Below are 16,005 nucleotides of genomic sequence, written 5' to 3' on the forward strand. Positions count from 1 at the left end.
TGCCTTGAAATTAGTAGAATTCACTGGAGTGGTAGAGGGGTTCCTTGAAGTCTAGGGGTGTGTCTCTGGCCAAGGAAAAGTCACATCAGAGTCTCCCTGTATTGTGGATGACACAGCCAGCATCCCTTTGCAAGGGTGGTGACAGCCGCACTGGAGCTCCAGGCTCATTCATTTGGTAATTGGTTATTTTAACACAAACTGTGACTGAGGAACATGATTACACACCTGTCAGCCATCTGATGGGAAAGAGCGCTCTGCGAGCGGAGGGACAGGCCACATTTCTACTCCGGTCTCTGTGGAGTCTTCTCCATCAAAGATGTCATTTTTCATTTCTACTGAAACAAGACAGACATGTTAGCTACGGCCTTGTCTAGATCGTTTATCGGAAGTGCTGCCACAGATGCTAATCCAAACTAATACGGTTTCATTTTGATTACATCTTTGCAGACATCAGGTCCTAACACCCGGGAGGGCAAGGTGTAATAGTAAGAAACAAATGATGATAAACTCTGAGCGGTACCTGCACAGCGGCTTCCTTTGACAAGGGGAAAGTGGTGGGGAAAACTAGAAATCACGATGTTTTCTACAGGAAGATATTTTACTTTAAGATGAAATCAATCAGGGAAATAAAAAGGAAGCTTTTCCGGTTGCTCAGATGAGTAAGGGAGTGGATTCTCACGTTTGAAGGAGAAATTACCATGATGGGTCACGCTGAGGGGTTATAAAGAAGAAGAAAAGATGTGCTGGAAATGTGAGCACATGATAAATAGATAGATAGATAGATAGATAGATAGATAGATAGATAGATAGATAGATAACCCTGGAGCCATCAAGGTGGCTCAGTGGGTAAAGAGCTTGCTGCCAAGCCCGACAACCTGAGTTTGAACCCCGGAACCATGTGATAGAAGAAGGGAACTGCCCCCCCCCCCGCCAAGTTATCCTCTGACCTATGGCATGTACCACTCTCCAATAAACAAATAAAGGTATAACAATAATACTTTTTAAAACTCCAAACCCCAAAGACAGTGATTTTGAATTGAGTTCTAAACTGAATAAAGACCCTATAAACGCTACAGGGGTTAGTTCTTGTCTTTCAGTTTAAACAACAGTTCTGCTAATTTCCACACTGTCTACAAAAAGGTGACAGTGCCAGGTTGTTTGGACACCCTCCTTTGTTTCCTTCATTCCTGGGTGTCATTGATGGGACTAGAAGGCTTAGAAAGGGCATGTGAAACTACAGTGTGTGTGCATCCCACTTAGACACATACAGCGTGATCTGCTGAGCACAGATACGATGCCACACTCTGTTATTGGGTTAGGGACAATGCTTATACAAGGAGATGCTAATACACAGGAAATACAGAATAAAGAGAACCGGTGTGAATGATAATCACAAAGATTAATATCAAAGTCTTGCTGAGTTCTTTGGCCGAACGTGAAGGATGAAGAATTTGACCAATAGCAAGCAATACCCAAGAATCCTGGGCTGCTCATGTGGGAACAGTCTGCGGGGTAGGGATGTTGTTTGTTGATGGAGATGATATACAAGAAACACCTAAGAAGAGATGAACGGGAAAGGGAGGGCCATCGGGAGGGCTCAGTGGGTACAGGCACTTGCCACCAAGCTTGATCCCCAGGACCCACGTGGTGGGAAGAGAGCTGACCCCCCCTGCGTTGTCCGCCAACTTCCACACACAAGATGTGGCACATGTGCACCTACATGAACATATGGGCCTACACACAGACAGACAGACAGACAGACACACACACACACACACACACACACTCACACACACACAGAGTAAATAAATTAAAACAAATATTCCATTTGAACAAAATTAGTGGAAGGGGGAAGGGAAGACATGAAGACAGAGGATGCCTGTGCAGGAGCAAACCAGACAATCCTATGGCAAAGGTCCAGACGTGGTCTCCCCATACCAACTGCAGCCACACTGTGTGCACGGTTAGAATCCTGATTAGCGCATGTGTGCACACATTTCCAGACCTCCTTGGCTCTTTGCCAGTGTCTCCTGATGGGCATCTGCCTTTGGTTGCTAATCATACTCTTTCAGCTGCACACAACTTAAATTTTAATCAAAATTTCAATGTAAGCAAAGACAGCACATTCCCCATTACTTCCTGCCAGCTAATCTTTTCCTCTCTAGGAAAAAAAGAAAGATAGATTTGTGACATTTAAGTCACTGTCGTCCATTGAGTACTTACCCTGGGGCATGGTTTGGGTTCCCGCCTCAGCCCCTTCCAGAGCTGACATCAAATAAGCTTCATCACTGCTCGATGCTAGTATTCCAATCAAGTTACCTTTCTTGATGCTGTGCAGAATGTCTTACTCAGAGCAGCTTCCAAGAGGAAGCCCTTGTGTAGACTCATGGCTTGAGGAGGCTCAGTCCACCACAGTGGGGAAGGCATGATAGGAGACACCTCAAAGGTACTAGATTACTCATGTCTGAGCAGGGGATGTAGCATGGGACTGACTTTTCCCCTTTCCCCTTCTATTCCACCTGGGACCCCAGCCCTTGCAATGGTCACACCCACGTTCAGGATGGGTCTTCCTACCTCAGTTAATCCTAAACACCCTCACAGACACACCCAATGGTGTCTCACCCAGCCCGAGGTAACTCTTGGGCCAGTCAAATTGATAATAAAGAATGGCCATCCTAGTCACACATGTCGTCCTTGCCTCTGAGGAATTTGCTTCTGACTTGATCCTAACTCTGCTTATGAGGATGTCTTTATCCTTGGCCTTTGGTAGGTTGCCTTAATATAAAAATTATGATAATTTAAAAATCCCAAATTTAAACAAGATAGAGGTGCACTTTAGATTGTGTATGATGAAACCTCGGCAAAGGATCTTTTGCTTTATTGTTATCGTTGGAGTTAAAGTGTGTTGAATGTGTGAGCTGAACGCGGTTCATTTTAGGTGCCTTACTTATCCTGTTACCTATTGCTGCTGACCTCGCAGTCAATGCTCAATAATGGTAACAAAATGAATGAATGGGGAGAGGCGGGGGAAAGCGTTGTGTAGGGAACTCTCCCCAATGCTGTCTGGTTTCTGTTTGGTCACATCTGGTGGTTCTGTACAAATATAGTGTAGTGCATATTATAGTTTGTAGGACCATTCAAAACATTCTTCCGAGTCTCTCGTCACTTAGGGCATGGAAATTAATTGTACTAGGACACTTGGTTACATGTAAATTCTACTTGCTGTTGTTAATAAAGGAAAACTCATATTAGTAATGATTTCTATCAAGCAGTAACCCTTAATCCTCTTTTACTATTTTCCAAATCAAACCAGTTTTTTGTTTTTTTTTTTCTGTTTCACAATCAGCCAAGAATCACAGGAAGAGGTTTACACTCTGGATCTGGTGTCTTTGAAAACATGCCTTCATCTCTCTAGAGAGAACAGATTTGCACTCTTACCTTTGAATCCTGGGCCATGCAAAGAAAACGGAGAGATTGCACAGCAGGCCCCGCCCCCAAAGCAGGCCCCGCCCCCAAAGCAGGCCCCGCCCCCACCTTAGCTCTTTGTCAGCTTCAGGTTGTCTTCTGTCCCAGCTCCTGGCACCACACTTGTCGTCCTGCCCTCTCTCTCCTCCCATGTGTCCCAGTCCTCAAGGGCAGAGCACCCGGAGAAGCCCGTCCCTTCCAGCCTGGAGGCGGAAGCTTGGGTCTGCTCGGCCTGTTTTTGTGGCCCCTGCTCCTCTAGCCTGGCACAGAGTCCCTCAGCGTCCTCGTGGGCATCACTTCCCTGCTGCTGCTCTGTTTGAGCTCTGCTGGGCATCAGAGCTTCACTGTGACGAGGGAAAAACAGGGGCAAGATTTCCCCCTCGTGCAAGGCCCCACGGGGCCGTGGTAGCCATCCATGGCTCTGCCCTCTTTCTAGTAATGCCTGCAGCTTCTGCTGCTCTGCTGACTGTACCTGTCTGGAGTCAGCAGCCTGTGCCTGCTGACCCAACCCAGCGTACAACCCAGCTTTGCCTTCTGGAACATTTGAGCCTTGGTGAAGTCACTTCCGATTCCTCACAGGCACCGTGGAGGTGGTGGGGTTATAGACCAGGTGAAGATTTGGGATGCTTTAATGAGCTGCATGCAGTCTGTAAGGGGCTCAGCCTGGTGCCCAACACAGAAAAATAGTGAAATACTATTATTATTGCCAAAGCAACTACTGTATTGAGTATCGTTTATGTCTTGTCACTGAGGTGGACGTGGTGGCTCCCCGGGGGACTCTAGTCTTGAGAGCCTCTTTCTGGTGCATGACACCAGAAGGGATCGTGGGCAGTTGAGATATTCGGGTCCTGAGACCTACGATAGTTTTGAGTGACTGGAGCAAACAGAAGGGGCTGGCTGTTCGCAGGGGGAAGCCCACTGCCTTAGTCTCAGTTTATCCCAAGAAGGGATATGGAAATGCAGGTAGGGCTTTACCTTTCTTCACTTAGGCTTTGACACAATGTACCTCCTTAAATAAAATTAATAATAATAATTAATAATAATAAAAGAGAAGCAAGGCATACTTAAAATTGACCTCTGAAAATGGACCATGGCTTGATGATCAGCTGTGGGCTTCGACGGAGCCGTCTGTAAGCCCCAGTCAAATTCTGCCTAAATGAGTCTCTCCTACTTAAACATGCCACAGTCCCAACTTTTATTACCTCCATTCATCATCTGCAGAGTGGCTGGGACTTAAGATGAAGACTCCAGAGAGTGTCATTTGAACAGAGGACGTTATTTATGGCGTCCTGCCGCCGCCATCTTTACAGTCAGCTCCTCTGAGAGGTTGATTGGCGCTGAGTATGGAACGGTAATTTAGGCAGTTTTTCTTCTTTAAGCCTGGTGACACCTCCGTTAACAGGTCAAGGGGCACACGGCTCGTAACCGAAGCTGTCAGGAAGACCAGCATGTTGGGAATGACATCCGGACTCTGCACTCTGAAAGACCCAGGGGGCAAAGCCAATGGATGTGCCACCCCATCTTTCTCATTTTCCTGCATCCATGGGCATAAATCACAGTATCCCTGCATGGTACTCAGAACATCTATGCGCACAATGCACAGCAAAAGCAGAGATTCACTCTGGCCCTGGCTTTAGTCTTTGTGGTCAGACTATTTATTGCAAGTTTGTACGAGCAGTACGTAATCCTCTAGTTCTTCCTAAAGAAATCGTGTTTTTAGGAGAAATTGTATTGGGGACATAATTAACAGATGTCCCAGGCTAGAGCAGTGACCAGAGTGACACAGGGTGGGCCATAGTGAGGCCCAGAATGTCAGGATCAAGGCCACATCTACAGGGGGGGATGGCACACTCTAGGCAGGCCAAGAATACGGAACGAAGATTCCAGTGTAGGCCATGGGCAGGGTGCAGACAAGAGCTGAGGGATGGGGAAATGGCATCCAGATGGGAGCCGGGAGGACAGCAGCTGTTAGAGAAGAGTGTGATGGCCGACCACAGCCCCGGGGCTTCTGCAAGCCTGCTCTGTTGGTTGGTAGTTACATGGGAGGGTATGGACTGAAGTTCAGCTTAGGAGAACCAAAAGACGTAGCTAACTTTATCTTACCTATGCCCCAATGGTGGAGTTCCTTTGGTGAGAGAAAAAAAGTTCTAAGTGGGAGTACTGAGACATTATCACTAAAGATAGTTGTGACATCATGCTTTTGACAAGTATTTCTACGAGTCCAGAACTGACCACTCTTGACCTCAGAATCAGAAGTGAATTTGAAGAGACCGTTCATTTCATCTCATGACTTGCCTGTGACTGCCCTCAACAGGTATGCCCTCCGAGGTGTTTCTTCAGAAGCATAGAGACGTGAGCACTGAGGCTCACCCAGATCCTCTCACATGTTTTCCAGTGTCCGTTGCCCCTTCGAGGGGGAACTGCCCATGCATGGCATGGTGGGTACCATGAGGGATGTGTTCTGTAAACATGCCCCAGAGCAAGTGAACTCATCCAGAACCCCAATTCCAGCCCCTTGCATTGTTCTCCCAGCAACTGAGCTAATTAGTCATGCACCTGCATCGCCCACATCACCACATCTGTCTCCTGGGGGTGGAAGGCAGTGTGGATTGAGCAGAGGCTGGCACTTGGCCTCTGGCTCTCTGAATCACAGCCATACTGCCATGAATGATCACCATAAACTAAGTTTAGTTCTCAGCAAGGGTTTTTTTCAGTGTCTCCACTTTATCTAGGAGTAACCGGTGTCTTGGTGAACTGATTCATATTAACCAAAGTCACAGTTACAAGTTACACACAGTTACACACTGTGCTTGTGTGCCACAGTGCCAGGAAGGAGTGAGACTCGGTGGCACAGCACCCTCCGTGGTCTGCTCAGCATGACTTGTAGGGTTAAAAATCAGTAATATCCTAATGCTGGTGAGGCTTTAAAAATCTCACAAAGGAAATTCTGAGAGAGTTTCAATAGCTGATCGAGTTCCACAGACATATCTCTTCTGGTACTGAGGGACCTCGGTGCCATAATCAGTAATGAAACCTGCTTGAAAAGAGCATAAAGAAGTTGCTTTAAACATTATTTTTTTAATCAAATTTAAAGTTCCTTTTCTCAGGCTGTGCAGAGATCTGCTGACACACAGCCTCACCTCCCTTTTCCTGGATTCTTTGCAGACACCCACCCTACCTCTGCTATATCAAACACCACCACCCCCTTTCCTAACTTCCTTGGTTCATTCAATCCTGGGAAGTCAAAACAAAAGGATTATGAGAATCTCTCTCTCTCTCTCTCTCTCTCTCTCTCTCTCTCTCTCTCTCTCAACACACACACACACACACACACACACACACACACAATTTAATGACACTGATGTTCACAATTCATGGCACAGGGACTTCTTTAGCTGACAGTACAGGAGAAGAAAGCAATCAGGGTCTTACGGAGTTAGATTCGAGAGCCAGACTGCCTGGGTGTGAATTCTGGTTCTACTGCTTGTTAGCTGTATGACTCATAAATCACATAAGCTGCCTCAGTTTCCTCATAAATAAAATAGAATAATAGTGGCTGTTGCTAGGGTTTTCTTTTGTGTGTGTGTTGGGGGTGTGTGTGTGTGTGTGTGATAAATACCTGTGTTCAGTATGTTAAAATATAGAGAACACTGGTCTAGAGCCTGGCGTGTGCGGAAGAGAGTAAAAATGTTGGCTGTTATTAGCAATCTCTGATAGCATCCAGAGCAGTATCTTAACCTGGTTAGTTGTGCACTTCCTAATCTCATTTTCGGCCAGGCTGTTTCTGGGGGAGACATCTTGTGGATAATGATGCCCCTCTATAACGTCTGGATCCTTTCGGAGCCTTGCAGATGGGGTCCCGGAGTCTCCTTGCAGCCCACGCCTGTTTCCTATTTCCTATTTCCTCCCACATCTCAGGTCCAGCATGAGGTCTGCACACACAGATATGCGCCCAGCCCCCTTCTGCCCAGTGATTGGAGAGGGCGGGAATAAAGGGACTCGCTGCCGCGTCTCGAGGAGGCCAATTATTGAAGCGTTTTGTGGGTGCCAGCCGGTAGCAAAGCGGAACCATTTCTGCTTGCCTGTCTTTTGTTTCCCCCTCACAGGTCCCTGGGTAATAGATGCAAATGAATGGTGGAAACGCCAAAAGGCAGGCAGTGGGCGGAGGAGGGGGGGAGGGGAGCAATCAGGGAGCTGGGATAATCCAGTGTGGATTAAGGTTCTGGAATAATCAGAACCAGCCAGGGTGTGATGGTGGCCCAGCTGTAATGGAGAACAGCGGAGAGGAACTAGCTGTATGCTGGGGCTTACCTGTGGACATTTTGAAATAACAGTTCTCACCAGACAAAGGCATTCGTGTGGTCTGACAAAGAGCTGTGAAGTGCAGAAGGCTCACCTGTCCAATAAAGGAAGAAATGGATTTAACAATAAAAAGTAAAGACAGAGGTTTTCTGAACCACTTAGAAGTCACTCTGACGATCGCGCAGCACGCTGTGGTAATGTGCCGGGGCGAGCGTGATGTATCTTAGTTCATAGGGCAGCTGTGTTTCAGGCTGATGTGGACTCTGCTGCTGTTACTGTTGTGGAACCCTTTAGGGCCCCCAAGAAGGGCAGCCATTAATCAGACACAAGCTAGCCGGGGGCTTTCGTGGCTCTGAGCAGTTCTGCCCTGACATCTTTAAGATGCTCGTGGAAACCATAAACATGATTCAATTCCCATTATCTTCATGTTGCATATTTGTTACCATTATTCTTTGAAGACTCCAAATTGGATATTAAAAATTTATGATATTATAAAGATTTGCACGGAGTTTAAAAAAAAAATCACTACAGCAAATAAGACCTTCTCATCCATCAGAGGTGTGCAAGCTGTCAGAGGAGCCTGGAGAGCCATGGGGGGAGCCAGCCTGCTGCCAACAGAGGAGCGTGGAGAGTTAGGAGGAGATGTGCTGGGAAACAGCTTCTCCTTCCCTCAACACGCTAAAAGGGAGTTTAAATACATTTTGTTAAAAGAACAAAGTAAAACAGCTCCATCATAGGACACCCCCCTCCCCCGACTCTCTTTACCAGTGGATGATGGGGGAGGTCTCCCGCACAAAGCAGATTAGCAGTACCGTGAACTGAGTGGGTTCCTGGGTCTGGAGACTGATGTTGGGGGATGGCTGGAGACTGTCCAGTGCAGAGAGCCTGATGCCAGGTAGGAGAGCTCTGTCCCCCAGAGAGTTCTCTGTCAGAGCTGCATGCAGACACACAACTCAAACTGCACAGATCACTTTTGTACAAAAGGCAATTCAGAGTAGGAAAAACAAAATATTTCTGAACATTGGCTTAAAGCACAAGCAAGGATTAATGAATCCTTTTGAACTGTGTTTACAGGTGTCCTAGTCAGGGCTGCCACTGGGGTGATGAAACGTCCTAACCAAAGCAATTTGGGAGGAAAGGGTTTGTTTGGCTCACACTTCCACACCACTGTTAATCGTAGAAGTCAGGGCAGGAACCTGGAGCAGGAGCTGGTGCAGAGGCCATGGAGGAGTACTTGTTCCTCATGTCTTACCTGGCTTGCTTTCTTATAGAACTCAAGACCATGAGGAGCCCAGGGGTGGCACCACCCACAATGGACTGAGTCCTTCCCATCACTAACTAAGAAAATGGCTTACAGGCTTGCATACTGCCTGATTGTATGGAAGCATTTTCTCAGTTGAGGCTCCCTCCTCTCTGATGACTTTACTTTGTGTCAAGTTGACATAAAACTAGCGGGTACACAGGGTATATGTTGTCTAAGCATGGCCAGGTCTCTGCTCTCAATAATATGCGGTCTCTGCCCTCAAAGGATTAGAAAGGATTAGTTTATGAGCGAGAGAAGACACGAGTCTTAAGATGAGTGCAAAGGAGGCATCCCAGACTGGCGTGGGACACCAGGAAAAGGTGTGCTATGGGACCCAAGGAAGGGGGTACCTAGCGGGCTAGTCTGCTTTAGGAATGGGTTTATGGGTGAGACATTGTCAGAAAGGAGCAGAATTTCAGTCTAGGGGAAGCAGAGAGAGAAGTGGGGCAGAAGGGTTGTTGGTCACCATCCAAATCAGGTGCAAGGCCTGCTGTGGGGCTGAGAGCTTGCTGAGGACAAGGGACAGGCATTAGGCAGAAGCACATGGAATAGGGAGAGGTCAAGGTATGAGGCAAGCGGAACTCAGGCAAGGCAAGAACTCCAGGGGATCAGGACTGGAGTGCAAAGCGGAGTGTCCAGTACTGTGGTCAATGGGTAGGAATCCGTTCATTCACTCCATCCGTCATGTACAGAGCTCCTGTAATATGCTGGGTGCTAGACTACGCCGTGGAGATTTGCAGCTGAACGGAACACAGTTCGAACACACAGGGGCCCCACTGAATCATGTGCTTCCGGGCCCCAGGTTCGGACTTGGAAGAAGAGTTCACAGGTGGCCTCCATAAGGCAATACAGTTGAGAAGGCTCAATGATGTGTAGGCATTTTCCAGAAGTGGAAAGGAGAGATGGATTCTATTTTTATCCATGAAAATGAAGGTAAAGGACAAAAAACAGTTGAGGGACCTGGGGATTTAGCCTGGAGGAACTGGCCCACTGAGATAAGAGCAGCTGAGCTATAACTCGGGGGGAGGGCAGGGAGCCACTCGGGAGACCTCCCTATGCCATTGCAGCCAAGGGCAGCAGTGCAGGGCAGAGCTCTGGGGGGTCTGCCCCTGCAGGACAGAGGCACTGGCTGACCTTTTGTTCATAAAGGCATTTGTCATCTCATAGATGGCAGTCTGTGATGACGCCTGCCAGTTCCTCTGAGCACCCTTGATATAGAAGCACATGGTATCAGAAAGGGAAACAAAATTTCCCCAAATGGAGTTCTCATTCGCTTACTATGAATTTGAAAAAGTTTCGTTGCTTCTGGTTCAAAACATTAGTTATAAAATAGAAAGCTAACATTCCCCTTATGTCTCTATAATACCTCATCTCTAAACCTATTCCCACAACTTTGAGATGTACTATTTTTGATGTTCCCAAGTTTGGTACCAACACCACATGCGTAGGCTGACAGCCGCATCTGCTGTAGCCCTGGAAGAATCTGGAACCTCCACCACATTCTCTGCCCCCTAGTTCTGACTCCAGGCAAAACCTTTTCTTGTTTCCAAAATAAATGACAACACATTGATACTGAAGTATAAGTTCCCATTCATCAAGGGAAGGTGTAATTCCAAAACTTCATTGTTTTTCTACTTATGACGATGACATTAACCTGTCCATCGAGGCAGAAACATCCCTCTTGTCTGAAGTAGGCCAACACAGTTGTTTCTAGGATTTTCCATATTTTCTAAAGGCACTATCCAAAAGAAAGAAAGGCTGATTTTGCTTCAGTGTGAACATTGCACCAAGACTTTTTTCCCAAAGAGGGAAGGGAGTTCTTTCAAAGAAGTAAAATTTGTTACAGAGGAAATTCAAAATAAAACAAGTCGTGATTCACAGAGAAGTGAGCGGAGAGTAGTTTTTAAGGCAGGAAGTTTTGGAGTCTAGAGTCATGTCATTAACCAGAGTTACAACATCTAGTGTTTATTTAAATAATGCAACATGAAAACAGAGGTGTAAGGCCAAACATGGTGGCACACACCTGTAATCCCAGCACTTGAAAAGCTGAGGCAGGAGGATCTCGAGTTTGAAGCCTGCATGAGCTACATAGCAAAACCTTATTTCAGAAAACAGAATCAGGGCTGGGATGCAGCTCAGCAGTGAGGAGAACACACGCTCTTGTAGACGACCAGAGTTTTATTTCCAGCATCTTGGTATGGGCGTGTGTTGGGTGGGGGGAGGATGCAGAACTCACAGCTGCTTCTAATTCCAGGTGTGAGTGTGTGATTGGGGGGGGGGGGGGTGGCACTCACAGCTGCTTCTGACTCCAGCTTCAGGGACATCTGAGGCCTCTGGACTCTGCAGGCACCTGCCCTCACTGTGAGAATGTGCACACACACATAAAGAATTAAACACCAAAACAAATCTTTTTCTTTTTTTAAAGCACAACCCTATGTAGAAACCTTACAGTTTTTGTGAAGATTTTTTGCTTTTGTTTCTTTTATAGCAAAATGTGAAGCTTTCTTAGAGGAGTAGGTCCAAAATGGACCTTTGGCGTGACAGGCACATTTATTATTACACATTTGTAGTAAAATGCGACCCACTTATGTTTCCCTTTAGTAGCACAAATATCTAGCACATTAGTCAGAGGAAAACTGTTGGGAATAAGACACATGGAGTGAGTTAGTCCATCATCCAGTGTCTCGACGACATTCCTTCATTTCAGAACTTGTCACCCCAGAACAAAGTCAGACATTCACACTGTCCTCCCGGCCCCAGTGGGTGCCAAGAGCCACCAGTAGGGTGGTCTACTCCAGACTGCCGTTAGTTGAGAATTGTTTGTAGAGAATTTAAGAACAATAATAAAGCTGGCTGTGAGTCTGTCTGCTCTGTGTTGTTACCTGATGTTTTGGAATAATTTCAGTGTCCACATCCTCACCGTTGTCATTATCTGGTACCCAAATAGAGCAGATGTAGAATAAGGCGCAGGCACCAATATATGAGATTCTAAGATGTCTTAAAATGTATCTGCCTGTGAGATTAGTAGAGCTGCATGGAGTCTACCTGACATTGTCCCCAAGATGCCAGCGAATGGTGAGAAAGTGTATTTTTGAAGAGTGTTTACTAGACAATGGTCGAAGATAATGATGGGAGACCCAACTCTGCCTTGCCCTCTACAAAACTGCACCCTTGTTGGGGAGACGGAAGTCAAGTTAAGAGAGAGTAAAGTGTAAGCACTGGTCTTGGCTGGAGAGGTAGAGGAAGGCATTTACCAGGAAGTGAAAGGCTCTCTAGGTCTCTTTGTTCATTGGAAACCAAGAGGCAAACCTGGACAAACATGGAATTTTGTCGACATGGCAGCTGGTCCCCTGACCTCTCACCCTTTAGAGGAAGACCCCTCTCCGGGCCACATCTGCTGAGCCTTGCACAGCGGCTCGGTGTCCTTTCGATGCCTGGGGATGCCCTCCTTAGCCCAGAGGTTCTTAGCTCTGCTTGTACATTGCTGCCATCTGAGAGCTTTTAATTGTGTGGTTTTGTTTTTTATGAATTCACAAAGAACTGCACTCTGAGCCCTATGCTGGACCAATTAAATTAGAATTGTGGAAAAGGAGAAGAATCAGGAAACAATATGTTAGCAAACAGACAGGAACAACCTACCCAAGGTGGTTCTAACATGCAACCAGGGTAGAGAGTTACTGCCTAGTTGAATGCACTTAATTCCACTTAGGAGTGATTTAAAATTTCATTTTAAAACTTCATAATGCAAGCGAGTTGCTTTGGTGAGAGGTGTGTGTCAGGGCACACACGCACATGGATGCCAGGGTGATTGATGGCTCTCGAGTCCTTGGACTTGGTGTGCTCTCCACTCTGTGCCATAGGTGGAAACACAGGAAATGGCTAGACGACGGGGTTATTTCTTTTCTTTTTCATATCATTTATTTATTTATTTATTTGTATGTGTGCATACACATGTACTGGTGCCTTGCTGTGGTACATGTGTGGAGGTCAGAGGACAACCTGGGAGTCAGCTCTCTCCTTCTACCATATGGGTCCCAGGGATTGAATCAGGTCCCCAGGCTTAGCCAGAAATGCCTTGTCCACTAAGCCATCTCGGTTGACCTGGAGGATAATAGCATTTCTTGGACTCTGGAGTCAGGCTGAGTGTCCGAGGGAGCTGTGGGGGGTAAACATAACAGATCAATGGAGATCCCTTTATCTGGCTTCCCTTTATCTCCCTCCCGGTGTCCCCCGTCCTATACTTAACAAAACCTCCTAATGATAAGGCTTAATATGAAAATCTATAAAACACAGTCAAATCTTAGATAATGGGGCATGTTTGTTCCCTGAACACATAAAAAGTATTGTGAGCACCTTGCATGTAAGTGGAATGAATGTATTTTTGTCACTTATGTTGAAAATATCCCTAGGCATCTGGTGTGTATGAATGTGTATACATAGTACATGCATAATAAACATATTCCACCTTATGAATATTTATACACAAGATACATATATATTGAATATAGACATACATATGTAAATAGTAGCCCTTGTAAACGATATGCAAATTGGGCTTCTGAGCATATGTATCACAGTGCATCAGGAATATAATAAATCCACCACCAAGCAAGACATATTTTGAGATGGTATTTTCTTGAGTTGTTTATGATAGGGTCCGGTTATTATCCAGGTAGGTGTTATTTTTTCATCGGTGAAAAGTAAGTCACTGGACGTGGCAGCGTTACTGGAAACAAATGTGGTTCCCTCCCTTAAGAGGTCTGTTCCTCACACAGTGACTTAGAATATTCTGCTATAACGCAGTTAGTTTTGTTGCCACCATAGGCATCTCAAAGCCTTCTTCCAGCTGCCCTTGGTCTGTGTCCTCACGGCTGCCTCTGTCTGTTGGGGTTTGAAGTGGACCCCCTTAGAGTTCCATCAGCCTGCACTGTGACGTCACCGCGGAGGCGTCCTGACGCGGAGGGAAGGAGCATCATTGTCTTCAGTTGACTCTCCAGCCACAGGACGCAGTGCTCGCTCCTTTCTCTGCCACACACAGCCTACCCTAGAACACATTTTAATTTGACCCTGGTTTTAGAGGTGATAACGGCGTAGTGAAAAGGCACCCCATTACAGAGATGGCCATAAAAGAGATACCTCAAAAATGAAACCCCAACAGAGCAATCTCTTTCCACACAGACTTGTCATCAACCAGCCGCCCCTGACCCTGCCATTCCGTTTCCCGGTCCCACCTAGAACCCTCATGACGAGTAGCAGAAACCTTGATGAAATACAAGCTGTACAATTTTCAAATGTGCAGAGCGGGGATTCCTTTTTCAATGACAGTCTACAGCGTAGCTGGGGAGCTCCAAGTGACACTTGTCAGGTCAGATTCTGCTCTGTCAGGGAAATGGTACGTAAGCATTGTCACTGCTGTGTCACCAGCCCTGATCAGCCCCCCCCCACCCCCCATATATCACAACAGGTAGTTCTCAGCTGTTCCCTTGGTGCCAGACATACATTTTATCTAAAGAGACGGCAGATAGAGCTACCTGCTGCTTCCTGCACGGCTCTCCCTGTGTTTTCCTCCTTTTTCCTACCTCATTGGGGCCTTTAAAAATCAGCTGGCAGGGAGCCAGGAGCTCATCGTTTTAATGCAGTGCAAAATGGGATATGCATAATTATATGCAAGCCATATGTGAGGGAGGCAAGCTCAGCTGTGGATTTTAGGAGGCCAGGAGAGAGAGAGAGAGAGAGAGAGAGAGAGAGAGAGAGAGAGAGAGAGAGAGAGAGAGCGAGCAAGCAGTTAGGGCTAAGGGGAGTGAGAGCTGCCGAGTGCAAGTGTCACGTGATGAATGGATTAATGAGTGTGCTTCGGACACACCCCTTTCGCCCACCTCTCCCTCACACACAGCTCCAAACCAGAAACCAATGGCGATTAGGAACAGAGACCACAGTCGGTGTTGCTGATGGATAATAACGCTAATGCCTCTGTTGAAACGGCAGCTTTCTTAATTGACAGCGTAGATCAAAATAACCAGTGACTTTTAACGCAGCTTCTGAATTAAATCTATTTTTTTTTTCACTGCATTTGATTGAAGAATTATTGTTCTTATGAGATCATCGATCCTTTAGGATCTTTATTTAAAAACCGAGGGGAAGCAATTTATCTCGAACAGTATTGCAGTTCAAAATATAACTATGCAAATTGCTTTTCTTATGGCCTTGCTATTAGAATTTCTTAAAAGTGCATTATCTAGAGATTGCTTAAGCATGCCGAAACGTTTAAACACGTATGTATGTCACACAATCCTGATTGTGCAAAGACTCCTGCCACCATGTCACTGCAACACTCAAGTGGTGGTGATAGCCGACAAAACGAGTTGATTTTGGTTTGCTTCGTGTCGTTTGAACTGTGACACCACGATGAATTTGCATGTTCAAACTAAACAATATAAAGAAAAACAGAACTCAAATTCTGATATCTGAAAGGCATACTGCGTATTTAAACAAACTTCTTAATAATGTTGTTATTTCTGGATTCCCGTTTGTTTAATGATCTAAGCTGTTATGCTTTTAGCTTTTTTTTTTTCTTCCATTATTTGTAAGTCCCTAAATAGGCCATTATATTTCCCTTCAGGCTAGAGATGAAGATGGACGTGCTGAAACTTTCCCCCAGCAGCACTATGCTAAGGAAACTCCAAGGCTTGCCTTCAAGAATAACTGCGAACTACTTGTAAGAATAACATACTTACGACAAGTCTAGAATGTTACTTTAGCACAGTGAAAACAGTTTTTTGCGAGGGTTTGTTCTTGATTACATAATTTATGAAGTATTATATTTTTCTGTGTAGAGTTCTAAGTGCTAATTCTGATATCACTGCATATTAATTATAAGATCTCAAGTTGTTTGCAAATCTTTTATATCTGATTTTAGAGCTTGAATGGCCCTGTCT

General features: G+C 45.9%; 1 protein-coding gene across 1 annotated transcript in view; it reads left to right on the top strand.

The window, feature by feature from the left end:
* Sobp (sine oculis binding protein homolog) overlaps nucleotides 1–16,005 on the top strand; it is a 172,418-nt gene that overhangs the window by 82,099 nt on the left and 74,314 nt on the right. Inside the window, exon 5 of the mRNA XM_059272458.1 lies at nucleotides 15,690–15,785. Within this exon, the coding sequence (XP_059128441.1) occupies nucleotides 15,690–15,785 (96 nt within the window). The remainder of the gene's footprint in view (nucleotides 1–15,689; nucleotides 15,786–16,005) is intronic.

This window comes from Peromyscus eremicus, chromosome 8b, assembly GCF_949786415.1.
Source record: "Peromyscus eremicus chromosome 8b, PerEre_H2_v1, whole genome shotgun sequence".
Lineage (NCBI taxonomy): Eukaryota > Metazoa > Chordata > Mammalia > Rodentia > Cricetidae > Peromyscus > Peromyscus eremicus.